The 25,610-nt window shown below is 42.3% G+C and overlaps 1 protein-coding gene across 2 annotated transcripts in view; it reads left to right on the forward strand.

The window, feature by feature from the left end:
* Positions 1-25,610, forward strand: part of nrp1a (neuropilin 1a) — a 37,160-nt gene that overhangs the window by 6,292 nt on the left and 5,258 nt on the right. For both annotated transcript variants that reach the window (XM_037279310.1, XM_037279311.1), the window contains exons 4-11: positions 5,904-6,085; positions 11,455-11,682; positions 12,497-12,652; positions 14,250-14,416; positions 18,732-18,887; positions 20,567-20,711; positions 22,863-23,194; positions 24,041-24,185. In XM_037279310.1, coding sequence (XP_037135205.1) covers positions 5,904-6,085; positions 11,455-11,682; positions 12,497-12,652; positions 14,250-14,416; positions 18,732-18,887; positions 20,567-20,711; positions 22,863-23,194; positions 24,041-24,185 — 1,511 coding nt within the window. The remainder of the gene's footprint in view (positions 1-5,903; positions 6,086-11,454; positions 11,683-12,496; positions 12,653-14,249; positions 14,417-18,731; positions 18,888-20,566; positions 20,712-22,862; positions 23,195-24,040; positions 24,186-25,610) is intronic.

The following is a 25,610-nucleotide window of genomic DNA, read 5'->3' on the forward strand; positions in this document are numbered from 1 at the left end:
CCGATACCACCAGTACTTTAGTTCCCCCAAAAACTCAGATCATTTGATAGAAAGACCAAATAATAGACCAAAAAATAAATAAAAAAAAGAGCAAAAAGATATTTTTTGTTCTCTCAAGAATGACAAATATCACAGGAGTCCAAAGCACAGCTACAATTGTCAAAACAGTGTGTTAAGTGGCGACAATTCTCTTAGCGATGACCATTTTTCCCCAAAAGTGCCCTAAATTATGCACCTGGTATTTTGCACACCGCAGTCGATGACAATGGAAATCAAATTGCTTGTGAAATTACGCCTGAAATGCCTCCCCGTCGTCAAGAAGAGCAATCTACTTTGAATGCTTCTTGTTTGCGCTACACAACAATTACTGCAAACATGTTTTGTCAACATCTTGATAGCGGCCCCTTGCAAAAATACAGTAGTTAGCCGTTGCAAAAAAAAAAATAATCCAGCCGTATAAATGTTAAATGCTCACCTTATCAATTAACCAGAGTCCAGCATACAGGAACACACCGTTGACCTTCACTCCCATTACTTTCTTTCTTCATCACTTTTAAGCATAAAAGGTTACTCGCTGGCTAATGAGCAGGATTAAAGCAGAACTCTGCACATGTGCGATAGAAAGCAGCGCGAATGACCGTGGCTATTTTTTTTTTAAATCTGCCTGTGAAGTATTTCACCTTGGCTTAGACTTGGAAGGGCAACCTGATTGAAAAGCTTCCTGGCTGTGGCATCTGCCATCCTCCCCGCTGCTCTGTCACCACTTTGATTCATGCACAATCGGACCACAAGCGGGAGGTGAGTCTCCCTACCTCACAGCGGGAGAGAGGTGGCCATGTTCGGAAATAAACTCGGCGGATTTTAAGTCTTCCTCACCATGTAGGTTGTCGCAACACATGTTTGCGAGGGATGGAATGTTGCTCAGACATCGGCACACTGTGGATTTTTTTTTTTTTCCTTTTCTCTTTCATCTTGCTCGACTTCTTTCCAGCGCCAGACCGATCCGGGCCGGGAAACTGCTCTGTAAATTGTTTCGACATGTTTCTACAAAAAGAACTACGATTAGGAAATTGAATGGATTTTGTATTGAAATGACAACATTTTATTAACAGTCTGCTTCACTACCATAGACGGCTATAGACGTCAGAGATCAATTTTGACTGGGCTGGCAGTGATGTAGATGCATCTGAGGGAAATATATTTTGTTTGCAGTAGGAAGTTAGGCCCCAGGCCTCCTAGATCCTCTGGGTGATTTTAGGTAACTGTGTTTTCACACAGCAGGCTTCAAATCGCTGCTGGTTGTCCACCACTCAACGTGGCGTGATTCGGCCACAGGACAAGCAGACAGTGATTGATGGGGCGCTTGCCTGCTGCGCTCTGATTGAGTTGGAGCCACTCACAATCTCTCGCTTTGTTTGCTCTTTGCTTGATCTCGCGTCACTTAAGTGGCTCTTTCTTTTTCATTGCCGCCGCTGTTTTTTTTCACAGCTTTGTCTTTTCTGGAGCAGCTAACATTTAAAAATCAGCAAATCATCTGCTTTTAATTGATAGATTAAAATTTGAGAGAACATACTGAAATATTTTGTGATCCTCGACTGAAGTAGACACGGACGCCACATGTTTATTTGAATTTCAAAGAGTGTCCAGTTCTTAGTTGGCCACAAATGATGTAAATAAATGACGCATGTCGGCCGTTGAATGACTATTTTATCTCCTCCTTTTTTTTTGTTAAGAACCTGTTTGCTTATTTAGTTGATAAAAATATGAATATTTGATGCTGAGTCAATACTGTCTGATTCAATGGCTTTATATGTTTATATTGGGTTTGTTTCTTTATCACCAGCTCACTCCAAAAGTCGTTTTCTTTCTAACGGACTCAAAGCCACCCACCCACGACTCCTCTTTTCTCCTTCCTGGCCATTGTGACAGTCGAGAGCAATTTGAACAGCGCCCAACAGCTTTTACCTCGGGTTGACCTGAGTTTCAACTCGCCTCCTCCCCGTCCTCGGCCCACTTTGAATGTCGTCCGCTCCGTGCAGCTCATTACCGCCTTGGCGTTGCTCGCTTGTACAAGCAGAAAGTCTCAGATGGATGAGCTGATGCTCTGATCTGTTGCTTTTTCTCATCTTCTGTGATTTTGGTTGCAGTGTAGATTACGGGCTTTCATTTAAGTCGAGCACCGCAATTCTTTTTCAAGCATCCTAAATCCCTCGCGACAACTCCCCGTTGATTTTTATGATCATCCAGCATCGTTGCATATTCTCCTATTTAAATTGGATTATCATGCTAGCGTGAATAATCTTGATGCTTTAGAGTTTGCTGATGTTAAGTCAAGCATGCACTTGATGTTTTTACGTGACAAGGCAAAGGCAGGAGGACCAAAACCAGCTTAACACAGACATACAATCCGTAATAGTCTCTCCGTGCCACTTGCCGCCCTTCTTTTGCCCTGTTAGTTTTACCCTTGACCTCAAATCGCTGCCACAGTGGCGGATCATCTGGGTCACGTCACCGACCCCTGAGGAGACCTCTCTCTTTACTCACCTTTGCCTGCTCCTCTCTCCTTTGCAATCAGAGATCCTTTCAAATGTCAAGGTGGGACAAATGGGAGCTATTGCCGCCTGTAATGGCCCACAGAAATGAGGCTCTCGCTCTCACACACTCTTTGAGCACTGCAAACCATAACATTTATTTTTATACATTTTGTTTTATACTGCGTTAACCTGCACTGAGTCGAGAAAAAAAATAGCAAACTTCTCGTCAATGTGGTCTCATATATCTCAATGAAGGATTATTCTGTATAGTGTATACAAAGTGGGTAGATGTAATAATGGAGTGTAAATCACCGGAATCATTCAAGTGATTGTTGTCGTCTACAGATCACACGACAGAGTAATTTGGAAAATGAATATATGGAGGCTGGCTACTTCCATCAGTGGTGATGATAATTGCTATTTAGGAAAATGCTTAGGCCGCAAAACCAGAAACATTGGCAGATAAAAACGTGTCCCGAGCGAGTGTGGCCATATTGAGGGTGTGAAAGCCAAAGAGGAACGTTTGGTTGGGTACAGCTGCGCTTTTGAGGCCAGGGAATTTTTACCTTTTCTTATCTTTCCAACCATCCCTGTGGCAATGGAGTGGTGAGAGACGTAATCACACCCTTCTTCCCTCACTGACAAGGAACCACTTCTGAAAAGGCTCTGATTGGCTGTTTTATCCTGCTGTGTTGATTTCTACATCCGAATACTTCAACAATGATTATGGTGTGGGCATACAGGAGTGCGATATATATATGTTTTTTTTTTAATAATATTCTCATATGGATGTTGACTGCTGAGGAGTGAATTAGTTCCCAGATTATATTCCAACGCAAGGAAATAGAGTCGGGAGGGTTTCGAGTGAAGGGTAATGAATGTCATATGCGAACCAGATTTACATGGAGGAGGAATGTTGAGAAGAAAGAGCATTCTATTTCAGCCAGGATCAAAACACGGAAAAAGCACCTCAGCGATCATGGTGTACAAGCGTTAATGATGTTGTGACTGTGCCCCCAGTGACAGTTAGTAAGCATGTGGGCCCAACTTTCCTGACAGCTGACAAAAGCTAATTTTCCTTTTTGAGTCCTCTGGGGCCCTCCCAGACCTGCAAATCAGTTGCTTAGGCTCTTTCGCCCTTAGTGTTACCCTGTTTGAACATGTTGTAGGTGACATGTTTTCATACAACAGCTTTTCAAAAAGGACAGCTGCAGAAAAAGACATGGCAGTTGCTCTTAAACTGCAGCCAGGATCCAATTAAGGGGTTTACATTGTGCTTTTTGAGGCTGATTAAAAAAAATCAAGTTTTCAGAGGCGGCATGTGAAATAGTCCAATGGGGAAAAACTGCAGGCGATATAAATGTTCGATTCTCACGCTGAGCGTTTGTTGCCTTCTTCTTGGCTTTTGCAAGAAGCTACTAATGTTCTCGTCCGATGCTAGCCAATTGCTTTCACTGTGTGCCTGGATAAAGAGGGCAGGCTAATACATCTGAGTCACTGAAGCGAAGGTTGTAGAGAATTACTTTCAGCCCCTTTCCCCATCCCAACACCCCCCTCTCTTTTTTCATTTTAATTTCCCCATTGGATTGACAAACCATTTTGTCTGTGAATGTGTGCCAAAATGTGTGTGCGGCTCCAGAGCAGACAAGACAAATAAATAGGTGCAATGTTCCCTCTAATTATATTGTCGTGAGGCATAAGAACAACACCTTCTGCAGTTATATGATGTGACATGACACCAAAAAGGCCCAGAGAGACAGAATGCAACTTTAACTTGACAGGTTAGGGCTAACCCCGAAACTGAGTGGGGCCGTTTGGGACTTAAAACCGGGCTGTGTTTCCTGCGTGATTATAGATAAGAGACTAATACATGACCTCTGTCATTTCTAAAGACTCTCAAGTTTTGAAATAAATCCTCACAGGTGTAATCGGAACGAAAATAGACAGGGGAGGTGTTAAATTGCCCCACCAAGCAATTTTCTTATAATGCCATCCAGATGATAAGTCTAAATGGATTTTCATTAGCGTAGAGATGGTGGAGTCACTGATGCGGAACTACTGGAGGTCTTGCTGAGAAATCCACTCATCAAGGAGCAATAAAGACATTTTGTCAAATCTTTTTAGTGCACACAGTGGAGCAGGCACGCAGAAAAGAAAAAAATCTATTCTCTCTGGATTCCCATTTTGTCACAGCACCATCTGAGCTGATGATGAAACAGGATGTGACAGATTAAAAATGTAATAAGCATCTTTCCTGGAGGTGTGAGGAGCTAATTTAAACGGTGACAAAAAAAAATTCAGAAACAAGCATGCGGCATTAAAGTTAATCTATGCTCCCTTTATAGCAGATTCACTATATTGGGAAATATAAATTGGCAAACTAGACTAGTAAACCTTAAACGAACTTATAGCACCTGCATCCGAGAAAGTAACAAGCATCGTTAACCCAAAATGTTTAGGGAGATTCTTTAAAAGCAAACTTCCTGACCATGAAACCACATTTCAGGGAGAATAACATTGTAAACACTATGTGCGCCTTGTAATCTTTTTATTGCACTTGATAAAGAAGTTGAAACAAAGTGGTTCTTGTTAAAGTTGCACCAGCGAAGCCGTTCTCACAGCTTGCGGGAAACAAAAAGAGCACGCAGAAGTTTTAAGGCAGGAAACAGGAAAAAAGGAATAAAAAAAAAAAGACTCAGATGCCTTGGCGGCTTTGAAAAACAGAAAATAGAACTCCTGTCTTGTCAGTGGTAAATCACCTGAAGAGGAGAACAGGCGGTGGAATGTTATGCACGTCGAACGCTTTGAGTTGCACTGCACATTTTCATGAGTGCAAAGTAATTCCGCAATAAAGATAAATGCCAACCAACTATCGATCCATCTATACCACTTATCTTCACCAGGGTCTCGGGTATACTTGAGTCCATCCCTGCTGACTATTAAATTAATATTTCTCAAAGAATAATAACAACAAGCATATTAACATCCCGGAGGCTGTTTGGACCACCTTGGATAATCTCAGTCAATTTTTGCATACGTTACACTCTATGTGTGTTTGCATTCATGTCTCCTTTTTTCCCAGAGTCCAATTTCAAAGCTTATCTGCTTCTAAATCCAGTTCTGACTCAATTAGTCTGCTGTTTCCCCCTCCGGTGCTGGAGATCTAAATTCCATCGGCATGTAATTTTTCGCGCGTGTGCGTTTTTAATAGATTTGGCACCTGCTCTGCAGGTTCAATGCACATAGATGGCAAGACTAGCAGTTTTTGTGTGGGTGTGTGTAGAATAGAATAAAATTATGACCACAAATATTTGCGACTAAATCATAAATGTGTTTAGCCATGTAACTCATGGTGGCTCTTTTTTTCAGGTATGACTACGTGGAAGTCCGAGACGGCGTGGATGAGAGCGGTCAGTTGGTGGGCAAGTACTGCGGCAAGATCGCCCCATCTCCCGTCGTCTCCGTCGGAAACCAGCTCTTCATTAAGTTTGTCTCCGACTACGAGACCCACGGAGCAGGCTTCTCCATACGATATGAGATCTTCAAAACGGGTAGGCAGAAGCAAAACATTGTCACTATTGAGAATTTATGATCATTTCAAGCTCCCAGAAATGTGAAGGATCTAGTAAGTCAGGTTGTTTGGATAAATGTTTCCACAGATTAAGACTAACTTGTAATTACGAAATGTTATATTCATGTGTGGGATCTCTGAGGCTCTCTTTGTAATTTCATGCTTTGTTGGTGATCAAGCAAGGCAGCAAAGCATCAAAATGACATGTTTGCAATATGGCATGCAATATGCTGCATTCCAAACCAATGATTCACATATGTTCCACAATTGCTCTGCTATTTATTTTGTGTGAAGGCATTATTAGATTTGTCTGAACTTGGTGTCTGCAAGAAAGTGTTTTTTTTTTTTTTCGGTCAAGAAACTGCTAGCAGTTATTTGAACCATTTTCAGGTTGGCTCTAGCTATTCATCTTCAATGCAACTTCATTTTCATAGTGAAGGAGTCTAAAGTCTATCTCAATTGACTTTGGGGCTAAATGGCGGCCTCCACCCTGTAGCGGTTGCCAGTCAATTGCAGGGTGGTGGTGAACGGGCCATCAAGTGGGAATCGATTCCATGCCAGCTGCACCAATGTCGGATGTCACTCTATTAGAGGCCATATTTTAGGAAACTAAAAAAAAAAAAGTGCAGATATGGGACTGAGTGATAAACATATTGGATACATAGGGGGGGGGTGCTTCTCTATTTCCAAGAGGGAGGAGGCTTGAAACACATCTGCAAGTGACTACCACTTTCATTAATTACCCTTAGCAGAAGTCTACGGGACAGCCCCCGTTGACCTCAAAGACATGATGAACGGTCGGCGAAGGTCCCCGCCTTCATTTTAATCTCGACATACGTGTGTGCAGCAACGCAGCTGGTGGAGCGTGGTTCCATTTACAAGATCAAAGTGACACTCCAGCCCACCAAATGGAAGCTCATCGGCGCTCGCACCGCCTGATCCCCCCTTGATAGACCAGTTAAATCCACAACATTCTTCCTTTGATTAGTCTGGTATTTTCCAGTCCCATCTATTATCATAGATTTGAATTTGAAATGTGGAAGGGGCTTGGTGGTGAAAGTAATGTAGCATACTTAAAAAGCTGAGGACAGACAAGGACTATTCCAGACATTTTTTTTTCCAATCTAATGAAACGGATTTGCTCCCAGTAGGTCGTACGATTGTTAAATCGACGCGACCAAATTAGCAATCTGTATTAAATATAAAAGACCAATTAAAAAAAAAAAGATGGAAAAACAGTACCAACTGCCGATTCTGACGGGACCGCCCCCCGTCTACGGAGGAGCTGTTATTTCTCAGTCGACCAAAAGCCTCATTATGCTATGAATAGACTCCATGTTTTGACTACTGCAGAGCAGGGAGCCAAGAATGAGGCCCTGAGATCAATTAAGTGTGCGGTTTCTTTGACGGAGACAGAGAGCCAAGTCGAGCAAGGGATACAAAGCTAGCTGATTAGCGCCGTCTTATCAACAAGCAGAGTATTAGCTGGGAAAACATTGTGTTGGCAAACACATGTAACGTTAATGATGATGCGCAGATGATCTGATAATGAAGGAATTGCCAACTTGTGCGTGCCAGTAAAGAATGCGGGATGTTTATTACTCTATGATTAAAGGCTCAGCCATCACTTGATGTCAAGCTCCGAGACTGGCACCGCCTTTTGTCACGGTTTCATCGCAACCAAAGGTCACGCTGACATTAAACATACACTCAAAGTAAAATTATGTAAGCACACTAGGATCACGTCCCAAATATATTTACATGAGCTGGTGGACCCATTTCCACTAAAGACTACCGTATTTTCCGCACTATAAGGCGCACCGGATTATAAGACGCACCTTCAATGAATGGCCCATTTTAAAACTTTGTCCATATATAAGGCGCACCGGATTATAAGGCGCACCTTCAATGAATGGGCCATTTTAAAACTTTGTCCATATATAAGATATATACATTTGGCCCGCGAGCCGGACTTTGGACACGCCTGCTGTAGTGGATCAATATTGGACCATATATAAGGCGCACCTGATTATAAGGCACACTGTCGGCTTTTGAGAAAATTGGAGGTTTTTAGGTGCGCCTTATAGTGCGGAAAATACGGTAGGTACATAAATGTACACAAATATCTGAAATATGCAAACATTGGTACTCCTGGCCTTCATCACGGGAGGCTGGCAAGTGTCTAATTGGAAAAAAAGCAGGTTGTTTTGCCGCACTCTACGGTCGGGTCCTCATCCGTCTCTCAGCCACTCCGATCCAATCCAACCATCTTAATTAGCATGGGCTATTTAGTTTATAGCTTGCAAATTGGCAGCCACACTCCACTGAAAATGGAGAGGAAGTGCCACAGGGTGTAGGAAGTGAAATTATCCTAGACTCACAAACAGAAATTAAGGTTGGGAGATTGTTTTGTGTTTCCTGATGGAATCGGCGGTGACTGAAAGCTGTTTCAAATATCATCAACGCAGTCTTGAGCAATCGTGTAAAAAATATCTTCGATAAAATATTCAGCAAATGGTGTGATTTGACCTAAAAAAAAAAATCTTTTATCAGCATGAATAATTGTTTTCCTCTTGTAGAAGACAAAGCCTTTTCGATAAAATCTGCAAGTGTTTCTTAAATGTTAGCATGCTGGCTCGACATATGTTTTCCTTTAGCAGCTTGGCAGTTTGCATAGAGCCACATCAAGGCTGGCTGCGGGCCCATTCAAGTGGGCGAGGTGGCTTCGATACTGCCGTTGTGGACCACCCCTCCACTCCCCCCCTCACACACACCAACCACATTCAAGCTCATCATTACAATTACTCAGAAGCATGACTAAGTCTGCCGGAAGACCGTCTGACATGACTGCTATCTTTGAACAGAAAAATAGCCTTTATTACAATTTGGGTTTTGCACCATAAGCAGTCAAGGTGCTTTTTACTTACACACACCTGTAAAAACACACTCAAGGTGTGTGTTGGTGTGTGTGGGGTTGGGCTCAGAAATTTAGCTTTCATGCCCAAGTGGCACAGGTCACATCTGGCACTGAGACATGCTGTCATCATCCACACACAAGAACACACAAAGAGACGCTTGCTCATGGAAATATATATAAATATATAAAAGACTGTTTGAGGGCAGTCAGGAGGAGACTGCAACATTTTACCTCAAACACCGTCACCCATTATTTGATTGGACCAGGCGGGGGTGACAACGCAGACACTTGAAAGAATTTTAAACCCTGTCAGAATGAAAATATCTTTAAGCTCCGTCTGTTATTAGTTTTGATTAGCACGGCAGGCTGAAGGAGTACGAAAGGATGATAGAAGTGAAACGGTTCCAGGAGGTCGGGGAGTACGACTAGAACATCAACAATTTAGCTGACTCTACCTTCTCCTATCGCTCTTGATGCTAATAACTTCTGACCGAGGAGCGTGAGCGATGAACTAATGGAAACATTAAGTGAAAGACAGAAGCCTCATTTTTTACACTCTTTCCACTGTCCGACGACACGCTTTACAGCTTTGTGTAAACTAAACACAGACATAAGAAGGCACTGTGGAATGTTTTTTTTTTTCATGGTAGTGAAACGGGACATCTGGAACAGCGGAATTTCTCCCTTATAGAACATTGAGTTGATATAGATGCTCTTTATCTAAAAAGAACCTTGGAAATGAAAATGTTACTCAAAACACATCAATAATTATTTGTAGCTAAAGTCTTGGCGAGGCTAAAATCAATGAAATATTATTTGACAGGCATATTTGGGCCAAATTGCAATAAAATGAGCCTGAGTGACATTTGTTTATTCCCCACACCAACACAGCAGGCTTATTTCAATGGAGAGCTCAAAGAATCCATTACTGCTTGCAATAAACATTGTAGCCATCCCGGTTGGATATTGTCACTCAGCATTATTTCTTTTCTCGCTGTCATAAAATGTAGTTTGCTTAAAAGCAATATTTGGACGACTGTGACTGCTTTGTCTCAGATGCGATGACACATCTTAGTGTGCGTCTTGCTCGGCGATGAGCTCGGCCTGACTCAGTCCTCACAAATTCCCTTTCTGTTACTTATTTTGACCCTGCGGGTAAATCCCGCCAGGAGACATCGAAACATCTTGGGCGATAAAGCAAGCAGACGCTGAGTCAGTTGGGAGCAGGGAGCGTGTACTTGGCTGACAACAGGATATACATTTCCTGCAATGCTGCTTGTCATCATGGATCGCTGTTCTCGTGGTCTGGGGACTGATGGTGTCGCAGGGAAGAGGTGCTTTCCTTTCCTTGGAGGAGGGGGCGGGGCATAAATGGTGTAAGCCAAAGAAAGAAAAGGGCACAAAAATTTGAGTCACAAGACTCACAACTATTAAAGGAGTATTTTTTTTTACATTGCTCTAGGCTGCCCCCGATGGTGTCTTTTTAAAATAAAATTTAATTACTCTGTCAAGAGAAGACGGTCAACAAGGTTTTCATGTTTTTCCCCTTCATTCAACTGACATTTTTCGAGCTAAAGCAAACCAGGGGAATAACTACTGACCCGATCCTTCTCCTCAAAGTATTCCCATTTCAAATATGTGCAAAAAGCTGTGAAATTAATATCACCCACTGTTTTCAAAGGGCACACTTTCACTTCTGCTCTAAATGTCAGCTTTCTAAAACGGACCTCGTCCGGGTTTTCAACTTGAATTAAGAGCAAATGGAGATGGTTCTCCCTTTAATTTCTCCCCCCACAAGTAGACAGGTTAAAGCCTGCCATGTATGATGGCTTGAATTTGCGGCCCAGCAAGATGCCTGAGTGTCAAAAGCAGTTTACAGCATTCAGCTACGACAAATGTAGCCTGGTGGTTTGCATCAGGCAGAAAGAAAAAAAAAAAAATCCTTGCAATTATGTTTTTGGTCAACCCCTTCTGCAGGCTGTCAGACGAGCGGGAAAATGATGTTATCCCAGGCACATTTCTGCCACTAATAGCTCCAAATGATTGCACAGGATGTGCTTATGTGAAGCAGGGTCATTGAGAATCTGCATTTGTAGAGAACTCTTCCTCACAAACTTATTCTGTCACTCTTTCAAAACTTTCCTGTGGCTGTCAGCGCCTTTTTTTTTTTTTACCGGATTTTAATTTAATGCTAAGACAGGGGTAATGCATTCATGCTAAGCCATTGACACTAAGCACTTTAAAGCGGGAGTAAAATATTTTGACATGAAGCTTTGTCAAATGTTGGGTTTGAGTTTCAATATTGATGAGGCTTATTTGTGATGTGTATTTTGTTTTAGAAAATAACAACAGACCTTTATACCATTGATGGCTATATATGTTTGTTTTTTGTTTTTTTTAAAGTTAAATCTCCTTCCTGTTCTTTCTTGCAGGTCCTGAATGCTCCAGGAACTTCACCTCCAATAGCGGTGTCATAAAATCGCCGGGCTTTCCAGAAAAGTACCCCAACAACCTGGACTGTACTTTTATGATATTTGCCCCAAGGATGTCAGAAATGATCTTGGAGTTTGAGAGCTTTGAGTTGGAACCTGACCCAACGCCTCCAGCTGGCGTGTTCTGCCGTTATGATCGTCTGGAAATCTGGGATGGCTTTCCTGGAGGTGAGCGTTTCTCTTAGTCGCCCTCAGGAGACAATTAAAAAAGAATAATAAACAACATTCGTCTATTTCAATGCTAATTTTGTTGGATTGACTGGAAAGTCAGGGCATATTACATTTTGCCACTAGAGACAGACAAACAAATGTTTTGTGATATTCTGAAGTCTCAGTTTCGGCTCAACATGACACATAAACAAGTCAATCTTGTCAGGGCAAAACCACCTCAGCCTGTCACGTTATCACAGCACTGAAGTGTTTTTCTATGTGATAGACAGCCTTGGCTAACAGTAAACAGCTGGAGGATTTTTTTTTCTTCTTTTTTTGAGCATCCTGAGGTGCCTGCTGGATCACTTGCTCACTAACGTGTTTTTTTTTGTCCAGCTCCGACTTGATCATGTCTAAAACCGCACATCTTGCGTTTGCGACCGGTTACAAAGATTAATCTGAGCCGTCACGGTGCGCTCCCTAAAATCCCCGGGGCCTGGCCTTTGCCCTTTTATCCATCTGATAGACAGGGAGCGCCGTGTTTTGGGATGACAGCCAGCTGCAGGGAGGTTGTCCTGACACTCGCCACTGATCACAGCATTAGTAATCACAGATAAGACACAGGTCTCAGCACACCAACTCGAGTGCATTCTTACAAAGAAACATGGATCAGAGCGCATAGAGCAAGGTCGTTGCGTTTGTCAGCACCCCCCTGTGCCGCTACCATTTATCACTTTTTTGTCCCTGGCTCACTGACTTGATTTTGTGACATGACTTGCAAACTCCAGTCTAGCATTTGCCTGAATTTCCCCTCTTTTATTTTCCAATTTAGTTGGACCGTACATTGGACGGTATTGTGGACAAAACACACCCGGAAGAATCATCTCTTACACTGGCATCCTGGCGCTTACAATCAACACGGACAGCGCTATTGCCAAGGAGGGTTTTTCTGCCAACTTCACAGTCATCGAAAGGACCGTTCCAGAGGGTGAGTTGGCGTAAACACACTCAAGAAAAAAAAAAAAAAAGAATCATCATCATGATTAGATGACATAAAGAAGAAACAGCACTGTTTTCTTTGTGGAATGTTTTACAAGTCCTAAATTAACGGCACAACATGCCTAGACGTGACCCAAAATGTGGATTCTCCATTTTGCAGACACACACACACACACACACACAGACACACACGTCTGGTGTTTTAACATGCGGCATCGCAGTCACTGCGTTTGACCTCCTGACCCCATTGTACAAAAACGCTCCAACTAAACATTTCATTAAGAAAGACAGGGCAGCTAAGAGTCATAAATCTGCCCGGAGGCTAAAGACCACCCTTAACACATACATACAAAGTCTGCCTTTGACTAACACGGGAGATGTCTGACATTCAACAAATCTACTAATCATCTCCAAAGGATTTAGTTTTACCCTGAGGGGGGAACCACAGATCACAAACATTAGAAGAAGTAAGGCATTGTGATGATGTCATTCTTTGCTGATTTACCCCCCCAAGATACTCGAGCTGTTTTTATCACAAATCTAAGCTCGGGCTGACTTTTTCATAATGATAAAATGGTAAAACAGCCGAGTTTATTAGCTGATGCGATGGACCAAGACAGTCCTCCCTTTTCTTTTTGAAATAGCTGCAAGTCATTGATGAAGGTGATAAGGTGTCAGATCACATTTATCTTATTCGGTGCCTTGTAGGCTGTGACAGCTCACCTGATCAGGTTGTGCCGGTGGTTACAAACAAGCGGCTCTTTGTGTTTCTCAAAGTCAGTCGGCTACACAACTTAACGGATGAAATGTCAGTTTGACAAGACCAGACAGGGAAAAGCGGAGCGTTTGTTTTGTATTTTTTTTACTCGCTCGTCAGGAGTGAGATGCCAACATGCATGATCACATTTCTGTTTTAAGGAAGTTTCGAAAGAAAAAATAGTGACCAATGGACCATCCTCTGTTTTGGCTGGCCATTACAATGGCGCCGCCTGTTGAGGTGTCAGCATGTCTGACCTCCCGGGGTTAGCTGAGTCGACCGCAACCTGACCCGGCTGGATCCGTAACCTCCAAGTTTGGTATGTCCGGAAAGGGCTGCCCCATGTCAACACAAAACAACATCAACCATCTCTTGACACGCTCGCCGGGTCGTTTTGATTGCGATTTACAACCCCAAGATACAGATCGTAAATTCACCTAAACTCTCCCAAGAGACCAAGTCAAAACTAAATAATGGCATGTTAAAAGAAAGTCCCATAGATGAGGGAAGCAGATTCAGTCCCAAGTGGGGAAAAAAAAAAAAGACAAACTTAGCCTGGACTGAATATTTTATGGTGACATTTTTACTTCCTAATGCAGAACACTTCCAACCTGAAGCAAAGAATGAAAACAGAAAGGATTTAGTGAAGCATGTGAAGTTCTTTTCTGGACATCAAGCACTGAGTGCTTGTTATGTGGCATCCTCCTCCCGAGAGATGAGCTCTGAAACTAGGAGACAGTGAAAACAGATGCTCCATCTATTGTGCAGCAGCCAGCACAGCGCTACAGTCTCTCGCCTTCTCATCATTTTGTCAACCTTCCTTTCTCAGACTTTGATTGCGGTGACCCGTTGGGAATGGAATCTGGTGAGATAACATCCGACCAAATCGTGGCCTCATCCCAGTACAACCCGAGCTGGTCCTCTGAGCGTTCCAGACTCAACTACTATGAGAACGCGTGGACCCCCGAGCAGGACTCAAACAAGGAGTGGATACAGGTAACAAAAGACATCATTAAGAACTACAAATTATTCGACACACCATATTGGATAGAAGCTTTTCCCAGCTTTGTATGGGAATAAATCGAGGAGCCCAAGTGACAGCACAAGCACCTTCAGTGACTGAGCCAGAGCACTACCTAGATGCAAATGGGGCGTGTTTGATTTATGATCCAAAGTCCCTTCAGGCCTTGTAAATTCCCAGACTGTTTTTCTTTTCCTTCCATTTTTTTTTCCAACTCTACTCTCTCTGCTTCATTGCTGAAAAGTTTGGCCCCAACATATTCCTGAGGGGATGAATAATAGAGCCGACCGCAAGGCAAATATTTACTTGCCGAGAGTTATAAGCAAGCCTTTCCTTTATTATTGTAGTGAAAATATTGTCTTGGGATCCCTTGGTGCTCCTTCAAACTAATTTAATCAGTGAGAGAATGTTTATGTGTGTCGGTGCTGTGTTCTCCCATACATACTTTTTTTTTTTTTTTTTGGGTACGTTTGGATTTATGGGTGACTGAGCAGGTCTGGAAGGGGCCCACGCTCTCTTGTGGAAGAACACAGCATGAGCTTGAGTGGACCTGGAAGCAAAAATACTTCCTAGTTTCAGCCGCAACTGTTGTTACATTTTCTTCCCACACTAAAATTCGGTCCAGGAATATTCGTCTCCGGCCGATGTTTCTCGAATACTTCGTCCCAACGTGGCTCCTTTCCAGTCGAAAGACCTCCGCAACGATTTGTTGTCACTCAAGACTCCCCTTGTTATACAGTATCGATCCTATCGAAAATTTGATTTGGCAGTAAAATGTGGATTTTAAAATGGATGCGCTCTAATGGGCTCGCTCGATTCTCCAATACTAATCGGATCAAAATCCTTCTAATGTCAAAGCAAACCAAAGAGCCAAGTCTGTGGTTACCATGTAATTTATGCCGTCTGAGGAGCGTGTAGCACTTGTGACGGGCACTTTGAGCACGAGCCCAATTATCACAAGTGGTATTAAAAGACTGGAATTTGTCATTCCGCTTTCATTAAGTCGGTCTGCGTCTACGTAACAAGCTCAGGTCCTCTCGCGGCACGTACAAATCATCTCAGTGTACCGTGAGATGCATCACGACCATTCATTATTTATTTCGTTATCATTCTCTGGCTGGAGTTTGTGGAAAACTGTTTTATAATTCATGACAGGTGACCTTTTGGTTCCTGGACATTTCTTTTTCCTACTTTTGCTTGTTGTCATTAGTGATGATGATGTTGAGGTTGTTAGTTAGATTCATTAGGCTTTTTTTTGAAACCCTGAAAGAATCTTGGCCACCCAATGCCCCCCCCCACTCCAAAGAAAATAAATCCTAGCTCCGCCAGTGGATGAAGGTGCTAATCCTTTAAAACAAGCCTTTCTGTTTTTTTGTTTGTGCTCAATCTCTACCTCTCTCCTTCACTCATCAACTCACTCCTTCCTCATGAAAATTCAGGTCTGCAGAGGAGCATGAAGGTGGGAGATTTGTGCATATTATCCTCCTGTATGTGCCACTGTGTTCTTTGAAGCCTAAGAGGATGAACAGCAGGAGCCTCTGCAGCAGGTTGAAATGAAAATAAATTAGCCCGTACCCAGGACTCCCCCGGCTTAGAGCCTGATCATCGGCTTTATGAAGTCAGGATAGCGCCAGAAGGAAAACTTGATTAACACTTAGTATTGTCAAGAAAACACCTGCATATGCACATTGTGGATCAGAGCACGGTGGCCCGGGAACTAAGGGTTCCTCGGGGACCGTAATGGGGGAAATTACTAAGGAGCTGGAAGCATATTAGACAGAAAGGATCTGATGGCCGCAAAGAGTCACTGGAGTGTCTGAATGATTCAATGAAAGCTGGAGCAGGTCGCTGTCAGGCAGCTACCATTGATTGCATGCACACACAACATGAATAATTAACGCCGTCTTGGAGAGAGCCCAACTGTCGATACTTAAAAGCCTTTTTATTGAACAACTCACAATGGCATCATTATATACACCAGCATATGCGCCATACAGTAAGTCAGCTTTTTATGCTTTATGAGTCACATTAATAATTTATCATAGTTCCCGCTATTGACTGCAATGTTTATTCTATTCTTATTGGTATTTGTTTATTTTTTAACTGATTGGAGATAATACCAAGCTCATAATTAGTGTCATGGATCTCGAAACGGGACGTTGCCAGACATGACGTAAAGCTCCAGGTTGCCTTTGTTTCCTGTCCAATGACCGTGTCATTGTTTCATAAACATGACTCAGACTTGTAGTCATTCATGGACATGTGTCATGAATGATGAAAACAATGGAGGAGTAACTATCATGATTTGTTTCTTGGTATGGTTTGTTTTCCTGTATCCCGTCTTTGTTAAGTGACTATTGTAGTAAACGGGAGTTTTTCGAGCAGTCAAAATTTAATTATAGTCAGAATACTCAAAAAGAAGCAGACCGGCTGCTCAAAGCTCATTAAAAAGTATGACTGAAGCAAAACGTGCTGTCTCACCCCAAAAAGAAAATTTCTTATTATCACAAAAAATGATTATGACTATTTAGGTCAACCCAGAGCAATAATTTGAATCCAATAGAAGGTCACGCTTTTCTATTTGAACCTTCAAAAGCCATAAAATAGTTCCAGAATTTACGTTCTTTCGATGTCTACCAGCTGGTCTTTCCTGACTTTGAAGGCGCTGCTCTCGTTCCCATTTCTCACGTTGTTGTTTTCAGTAGGGTCTAAATCTCACATATTCACCCAGCATTCCCATCACGAATGTTCCCCAACATCGAAAAGGAGGGTTTTTAAAAAAGTATTTGACATTTTTTTTCCCACAGCGCAGACTGCTGCCTTTTTGGCAGCTCAATTATAAGTCAATCAAGCATAGAAAGATATATTGTCAGAGAATTTTGTTGATTTTTTTTTTCCTAACGCCCATTTTAGCAGTTTTCATGCTGCATTCACGCAACAGTGACTATGCTTAGTGTAAAATATATATCATGTAGCTTGAGTAATAGCTCGACTTTGCACTCCCACAACTGCCAGCACTGTGGACGTATAATTTTACAATTATTGCTTCAAAACATCCCCCACCACAAAAAAAATAAATACGTGATCTGGATTAAAATAGTTTTGGATTTACTTGCACCCACATGTGAAATGAGTCACTTACGAGCGTGATTCAGCCTTTCGGCCGTGCACTTCAAGTCATCGCCGAATCTTAATTACGACATCAGTCTCTGCATAAATATCACTTTGCACCGTTCACAAGCTGGAGCAACTGCCGTTAGAACTTTCACTCATTGTTATTTCAGTGCGTTTGTTGTTACTGTGGCCTCTGGGCTGTGGAATGCAAGCACCCAGGCAGGCAGTCTTCTCTCCTCTTGACCCATGTAACCTTGGTCTGTTAGCGCAACCACTACCTTGTTGTTGTTCCCCTAACAAGCAGCCATTAATAAATCATGCTTTGCCCATTATCCGGGCCCCTACTGTCTGCCAGTCTATATGAAAGTGATCCACCCTAGACCTCACTCTGTCTACCTTCCACATCTTCTGAGCACATCTAGCTCGGTCTTCTCAAAGCATTCCCAAACGTACTGCTCAGCTTTTTTATTAGCATCTGAATGCAATTACTCTTTGTTAATATCTGGTGGGCCAATCAAAGTAGAGTTGGAGCTTGTTTCTTTAAATGGCATATACTTAAAATAACATTTCAGTTTGCACATCAGTGCCACTCAGTTTTTGGGTTTAAGGGGTCATGCCCTTAGATTTTTCTCTATTTTATTCATGGGCTAGTGGATTAGCTCTTGCTTAAAAAAGCCGCAATGGTCGAGTTCTACTATAAGCTTACAATATTATATGTAGCAAGATCTTTAAAAATATGAATGTCCTTGCCACGAAAACAGATGCCAAGTGACTTCTATAAGGGTTTGTGTGGTCTTCCTTTCCTGAAAGTCATGGTCGTGGTTGTGATCATGCCTGATGGTTGGCAGACACACACTTGGATTCTTTTTTTAAGTCTGAGGCAGGCCAATTACTAACTTTGCTGAGCATCAGCTCTGAAAACGTAAACATGTGACAAAGATAGAAAGAACAGACATCCACCCACACACTCGCAATCTTGTAAAATGTAGACTTATACTTCTTAAAGACTATCTTTGATAGTCTCTAATTCTTATTGGTCACTTTGGATTTGATCTGATTGCGCAACTGTGTTTCCTGTTAAAAAAAAAATATATATATATCCAATTAGTGCCATCCACATCAGGAAATGAAGTTGTCATCCATTAAAGGATTTTCTGTGTTTGTTCTGATTCTCAGGTGGACCTTGGGTTCCTACGATTTGTCTCAGCCATCGGTACACAGGGTGCAGTTTCCCAGGAGACCGAGAGGACTTATTTTGTCAAGTCCTACAAAGTCGACGTCAGTTCAAATGGAGAAGACTGGATCACGCTCAAGGAGGGCTCGAAACAAAAGGTTCCTCAAATTTATCAGGCACTCTTTTTTTTTTTTTTATATGAGCAATAATGTCCTCTAGCATTTTCCAGATGTCAACAGTCCAATAATAGCATTGCATCATAAAAGTTTTGGGTGATTTCTCTGCAATGGCCAAGTCACAGCAACATTTGGAATATCCCATCTCAAGAAGACCAGCTGATTTGAATTATGGTTTGCTGCATGTTGCCTTTCAATACCACAAAATGGGAAATACCCTGTCATGTATGCTCTAACATGCAATTATGCACTCTGCTCAGCGTGGTCACGTAGCCACGTGCGTGTGCGTAAGCGGTCATCTTTTACTGAGGGTGCTCGTAGTAACCGTCGATTTTCCAAGGAATGTCGTTTTTCTTTGTCTCTTGTAAAAGATACAAGCAGTGACAAAAGGCTTGACAAACAACATTTTAGTGGAATGCTTGTTGAGGATGTCATGTTTGAGCAGCTGCTAGAGAAGAGGAAGGGCGGAATGGTATGCTTGACCGGAGTCTGGCTTCCATTGATTGCTGATCAGCCGGTCAAACAGTTTTTTTTTTTTTTCCATCTGGATGCAACCAGCAAAGTGGGTGTCCTTAGGGTCAGCGAGGCATGTTTGACGTGTAAATACTTTTGAAAGACTGTGGAAGCGACACTTTCTCACTAGCAACGGGGTAAACCATCAAGTTTGTGCACACACACCACTGAGTTTACTTCCTTTTTTCGTCCTCTCTTAAGTACACTGACCCTTGTGTGTAAAGTGCTGGTTGCAAGGTGCCACAGTAAGACTCAACCAACCCCCCCCCCCACACAACTCTAAAGTGCTTCTGGACAGAATGGGCACCATTTACTGCCTGCTGAGTTTGCAGTTTTGCTCTGTAGAAAAAGCAACTTTACACTTAGCAAGGGGAAGACTGATGACATTTAGACTGAGTTGTTTCGTTGCGAGTCCTTTCCTGGCATGTTTAGAAGTAGACTGCGTGTGATAATGACTCAGCCCTTGCATAGGTCAAGTATTTTTCAGTGTATTTTTCTATTTATCCACCTTGCTCGTCTCTGCTTCTCTATAAGTTCAGGAGGTTAGTGGATTGTATGGTCACTGGTAATATTCAATTACCCAGAATGAACTCTTTGGCTGGGTGGTCAGGCTTCATAAATGCCGCTAGTAAACTCAGTGAATACCCCAAGGCACTACTCTGACATCAGCTGTGCCATTCCTGACCTTTAAACAAGACACTGCAGTAAAACATTCACAAATCTGGAGTTGGAGGACAGAAAAAGGGACATCTTGGGTCAATTGTGTCCAGATAGTGTTGCGAATACTTCCTCGGGTTTCACAGGCCGTAGCCCACATGTAGTGCGCAGGAGACGGGGGAAACTATTTATGAGCCGCCAAAGTTCAGGCCAAAAACTTTTGGGGTCATGTGGATTTTCACTTACTAGTTGAATATTATCGTGATCAGATTAAATATGTAACAATTTTATGTCAGACATATTAGGGTATCCAAATTATTTTTGTTCCTTTCACTCACCTGTTTTTCTTAAATATTACTAATATTAAAAAAAAATATATATATATATATATAATAATATTTTATTTGTTATATTTTATTTATAATAATATTATATTTTCTAAAGTATTCCAAGTGCAGGAAATGATTTGCCTCCCTTTTTCTGACTCTCAGGTTTTCCAAGGTAACACCAATCCAACAGACATTGCCAAGACGATGATACCCAAACCCACTCTGACGCGTTTCATCCGCATCCGTCCTGTTACCTGGGAAAAAGGCATCGCACTGCGCTTTGAAGTGTATGGATGTAAGATATCAGGTGAGTACACAGCCGAGCCATTCGTGACCGACCCGCATGCACACATGCTTTTCTGTTGCATTTCTTACTAAAGCTTCAACTAAAAATATCTTTGTTGTCATTTATATTTGAAATTTCACCGATATGAAAAGGTACGATAGGTTGGGGAAGTAGCAGTTGTTGTGAGATTAGCTATTCATGTTATCTTGTTTTTAGATGTAGCTCATAAAATATAAATGGTGCTAACAGCTGGCAGACAGAGGGGTGGGCTTTATATGCTCCGATTCCTCCTGTTGAGCTGGTCTTGGCTTTCTTTTTAGCTAGTCTTTTTTTTTTTTTTTGCAGAGCTTTGATTTTGGCCAGAACTCTTTTTGTGTTGGCCTTTTTTTTTTTTTTTTTTTCTGTTCACAGGCACATCTGTTTAGGACTTTGTGAGAATATGCGGTCATCGGTGTCCACGTAAAGCACTTGAGACATATTAAAAACCGTTTTCCCCGTTTTCAGTTACAGGTATCTCGGCTAAAAGAAGGTTTAGGATTCACTATATATTGATCTAAGAAAGACGAGTGGCTGTTTGTATGATTGCAGAGGGCATTGTGGGTATATCAGTGTTGCAGCTGCGTTGTGTGTTTTTCGGGAACACAACCAAACCAGAGCAGAGCGGGGTAAACACATCACAGGACTGAAGTCACCACAGGGCCTCCGACATGACGTCAGCACACCCCTGGGTGCTCAGAAGACACTGCCAGCTCGACTGCATTAGTACAGCACATGTGGCGGGATAGGAGCTGGAAGGCTCTTGTGGCCTGTATACAACTATGATTCACTCTTTTTTTTTTTATTTGAGGTTAACAATTTCTGATAGCCGAACAGGAACTAAAAATATAAAGTGTTGTGGTACGCTGAGCTTGTTAATGCATCCTTAGTTTTTATGAGAAGTATCGGAACAACTATATGGTTTTTATTAGAGAAACAATTCAAACATCAGAAGTGGTCGGGGCTTATCATAAAGTATTTCTAGTCATTAATATCAAGAATCTCCGCCCACAGTTTGTAAATATAGCCTATGTGATGAACCACTGAGGCTCCACCCGAACCCAAAATGCAAAACATGAAGCTGTGGATGTCCAGCTGGGCTAACTGTTTGTTCCTCTGGGTGTGCCAGTATTTTACCCGTTCATCTAAACAACTCCAGAAGCCCTGACAAATATGAATAAAATCATACTTCTTTGTCATTCTAGCTGGAGATTATTTGCAATGATTGCTGAGTTTCTATGGAGACCTTTTCGAGCGCATTTCTACCAACAGATTACAGAACTTGAGATTTCTCTCACGGGTCTTACATAGGAGTTGCTTTAAGATGACCAGAGAAAGTCTGAATGAAGCCTTGTTCTCCAAATCTTACGCTGGCTTGTCCCAGATGCAGTTAGGCTTCTTAGTTGTGCTGCAACACAGTGGACACTTTGTCTCTTGCTGACACAGAAAAGATGTAATAATGTATGGATGTATTCCTCTGTGCTTACAAGTGGCCTCAGCTTCGGCATCTGGGAATATGCTGGAGGTCAAACGCATGTAGGAGGAGGGGCTTTTTATTACAATAAGCTACTAAGTGTATTCTTCTTTGTGTCATGTAAATGGGAACGGTATTATTGCATGTGTCACATGAGAACAGGAATGCATTTAATTAAAAAAATGCGCCATTCATAATCAGTCACTCTGTGCCATTATAAGTATGAATTTGAAAAGTTGACCAAAGTTGGTAATCAGTTGTTTGCATAAAATTAAATATACAGTAGAAATATGTCAACAAGAAAAGGATGAGCGGATAAAAGAGCCCAGCAGATGTCTGCACCTGTGGAGCAGAAGGTAGATGAGTGCAGCAGCGGATGAAACAAAGTGGTTTTTTTTTGGTTTTTTTATGTGTGAGATTAAACACACGTCTGTTGAAGAAGAAGGGAGGCGAGAAATGAAAAGAAAGAGCGCCTCCAGAATGCAGGAAATGGAAGCACCAGTTGAGTGGAGGCTTTTAATTGGCTGCCTGGAGACAAGTGCCTCGGGCTGGAAAAAAAAATTAGAATGCATGAGATCTGTAGGCAGGGAAGAGAATAGCATCACAATGAGTGACAACCACTGCATAAACCTCAACTGTGCCTATTTGTTTTTCTCTCTTAGAGTACCCATGCTCGGGCATGCTTGGCATGGTATCGGGCTTGATCACCGACAACCAAATCACCGCATCGTCACACACGGACCGGAGCTGGGTCCCAGACAACGCCCGTCTGCTGACCAGCCGGACAGGTTGGACCCTGCTGCCTCAGCCCCAGCCTTTCACCAGGGAATGGTTACAGGTGGATCTGGGGGAAGAGAAAGTGGTCAAGGGATTGATCATTCAGGGAGGAAAGCACCGTGAGAACAAGGTCTTCATGAAGAAATTCCGCCTTGGCCACAGCAATAATGGGTCTGAGTGGAGGATGGTTCTGGACACCAACGGAAACAAACCAAAGGTGAACATGAGTTACCGTATTTTTCTATGAATACCATGTATACAAGGCAGCTTGCAGAGAAAAATAAATAAATAAAAATAAAAATAAATGAATTAAATAAAATGAATGAAATAAATAAAATACATAAAATAAATGAAATAAGTAAAATAAATAAATAAAATAAATAATTAGTCCTTTCGGCTGCAGTTCCAATCCAAATCCTACCTTGAAGGGCATTGTGTTTGTTCACCAAGCTCATTAGTCCTAATTAAAATGAATGTACTGTTTCCCAGCTTTGTAAGTCTCTCTCGAGTCAATGCGAGCAAGTTTCTGTCATGACTTGAATCAATTGAGGATCAGCACCAAGAGTTATTCCCACTGCTCTTTCCTTTTAGTATTCCGTACAGCTCACACAGTTCAACTCTTGCAATGGATGCAAGAAACTTCACCTGAAGAGAGGTTGAAGGGAGAGGGGAGGAGGGGGGGAGGCACAAAGGGTGGAAAGAATATCCATCTTACTGTAGAAACTTAAATGTATTTTCCAGCATGTACCTACATATACAGTACCGTATTTTCCACTCTATAAGGCGCACCTAAAACCCTCCAATTCTCTCAAAAGCTGACAGTGTGCCTTATAATCAGGTGCGCCTTGTATATGGACCAATATTGAGCCACTACAGCGAAGTCGGGCCCGCGGGCCAAATGTATATATCTTATATATGGACAAAGTTTTAAAATGGGCCATTCATTGAAGGTGCGCCTTATAATCTGGTGCGCCTTATAGTCCAGAAAATACAGTACATTAAAAACAAAAAAGTCAAAAAAGCCACCTTCTGTTTATTTCTTATTTTCATTTTCCTCTGTCAGCTTTTCGAAGGAAACAGCAACTACGACACTCCCGAGTTGAGGACGGTGGAACCACTACTAACCCGCTTCATCCGAATCTACCCGGATAGGGCGACCGCGACTGGAATGGGCCTTCGACTTGAGCTCCTGGGCTGTGATATTGAAGGTAAACAATCCATCAAATTACAGTCAGCGGTATCACTTTTATCCAAGCGAGAAAAATATATTCAGCCGTGGTGATGACTTCTCTAAAAGCAGTAATGGCATTGCCACCAATAGCGGTAAAGTGCCATTGACAGTGAAACCTTTTCCCCACTCATGCTAATGACGTTTCCAGCTGTGCTAAGGTTTCTCGGTAATGATGCGTTCACTCATCGTGACCTTATCTTTCCCATCTACACTCAACGAGTAGCATAGATGCACTTATGACCTGTGTGTTATTTCGCATATTTCGAGTAGATGTTGAAATACACACAGGTGAGCACATCTATCATCCCAACCGATAGCGTGACCATGAGTGGCTTCATGGTTGCAACAATCTGAGTTATTTAAAGGTGTGCATGAAGGCTTGGTATTGTTGATCTCACAGCTGTGCAGTTGCTGTTACGTATTCCCACAAGGGACACTTGTCTTGTCTCCCACTTTCATCAAATCTGCCCCCATTGCTCGTCACTTCTTGGGGGGGGTCGGATAGATGCCCACCTGGTCCAGCTGGATTATAACAGCCTGGCGTCCATCAAATTACGCAAGCTCCTGTGCGTTCTTTGTTCTTTCCGAGGCCCCCACACATTATCTTTAAAATTAGCTTTTTTTTTTTTTTTACTCTCCAAGCTGATAGCACAGCAACAGCTTAGCAATATAAGAATGCATAGCAGGCTAGGCCTAAGTGGATTTACATATTGAATTTCAGGGCTGCCCATTTTGTTGTAAGCCTCATTGACTCCCAACAGCAGCTTTAGTCAGATGATAATGCTTGTTTTCAGTTTTAATGCCAAACACACACAAACACGGGAACACACTTGCACACACGCAAGCATAATGTTGGCCAAACCACACATGTACACACTATAGCATAAATACACCGGTGCAGTTTGTGTGTATGTGTGCATGGACACACACACAGCCCATAAGCGGCCGAGCTAAATCCTCATTTCAGTGAGAGGCTCCCCTGATGCAGCAGTGACCCCATTTCTGACCTTCTCCACCCTGAATCTGACAGGGGCTGATCTGCCTCATATTTCATCCAACTGAAGAAGAGCATGCACACACGACACACATGCGTGGAGTTTACTTCAATTTATCTATGTCTGTCTTTATCTCTACATCCCATCTTTTCTCCTATTCCTCTTTCCTCCCTCTGTAATAGTGAGACCCATTCATTACATTATATGTGTGTCTACACTGTCGCCGGAATGGGGACACACACATGCCGGATGGGTTGTGTAGAAAAGAAGCAAGAACGGATTTGCAGTCTTACCCACAACCAAGTGTCACGGGATCATAATGACAAGCCAGTGTGGCCCTGTTAATAACCATCTGAAAGCCTGTTCAAAGTTTTGAGCTCGGACTTTGATTTAACACTATTTATAAA

Source organism: Syngnathus acus, chromosome 20 (assembly GCF_901709675.1).
Source record: "Syngnathus acus chromosome 20, fSynAcu1.2, whole genome shotgun sequence".
Taxonomy (NCBI): Eukaryota; Metazoa; Chordata; class Actinopteri; order Syngnathiformes; family Syngnathidae; genus Syngnathus; species Syngnathus acus.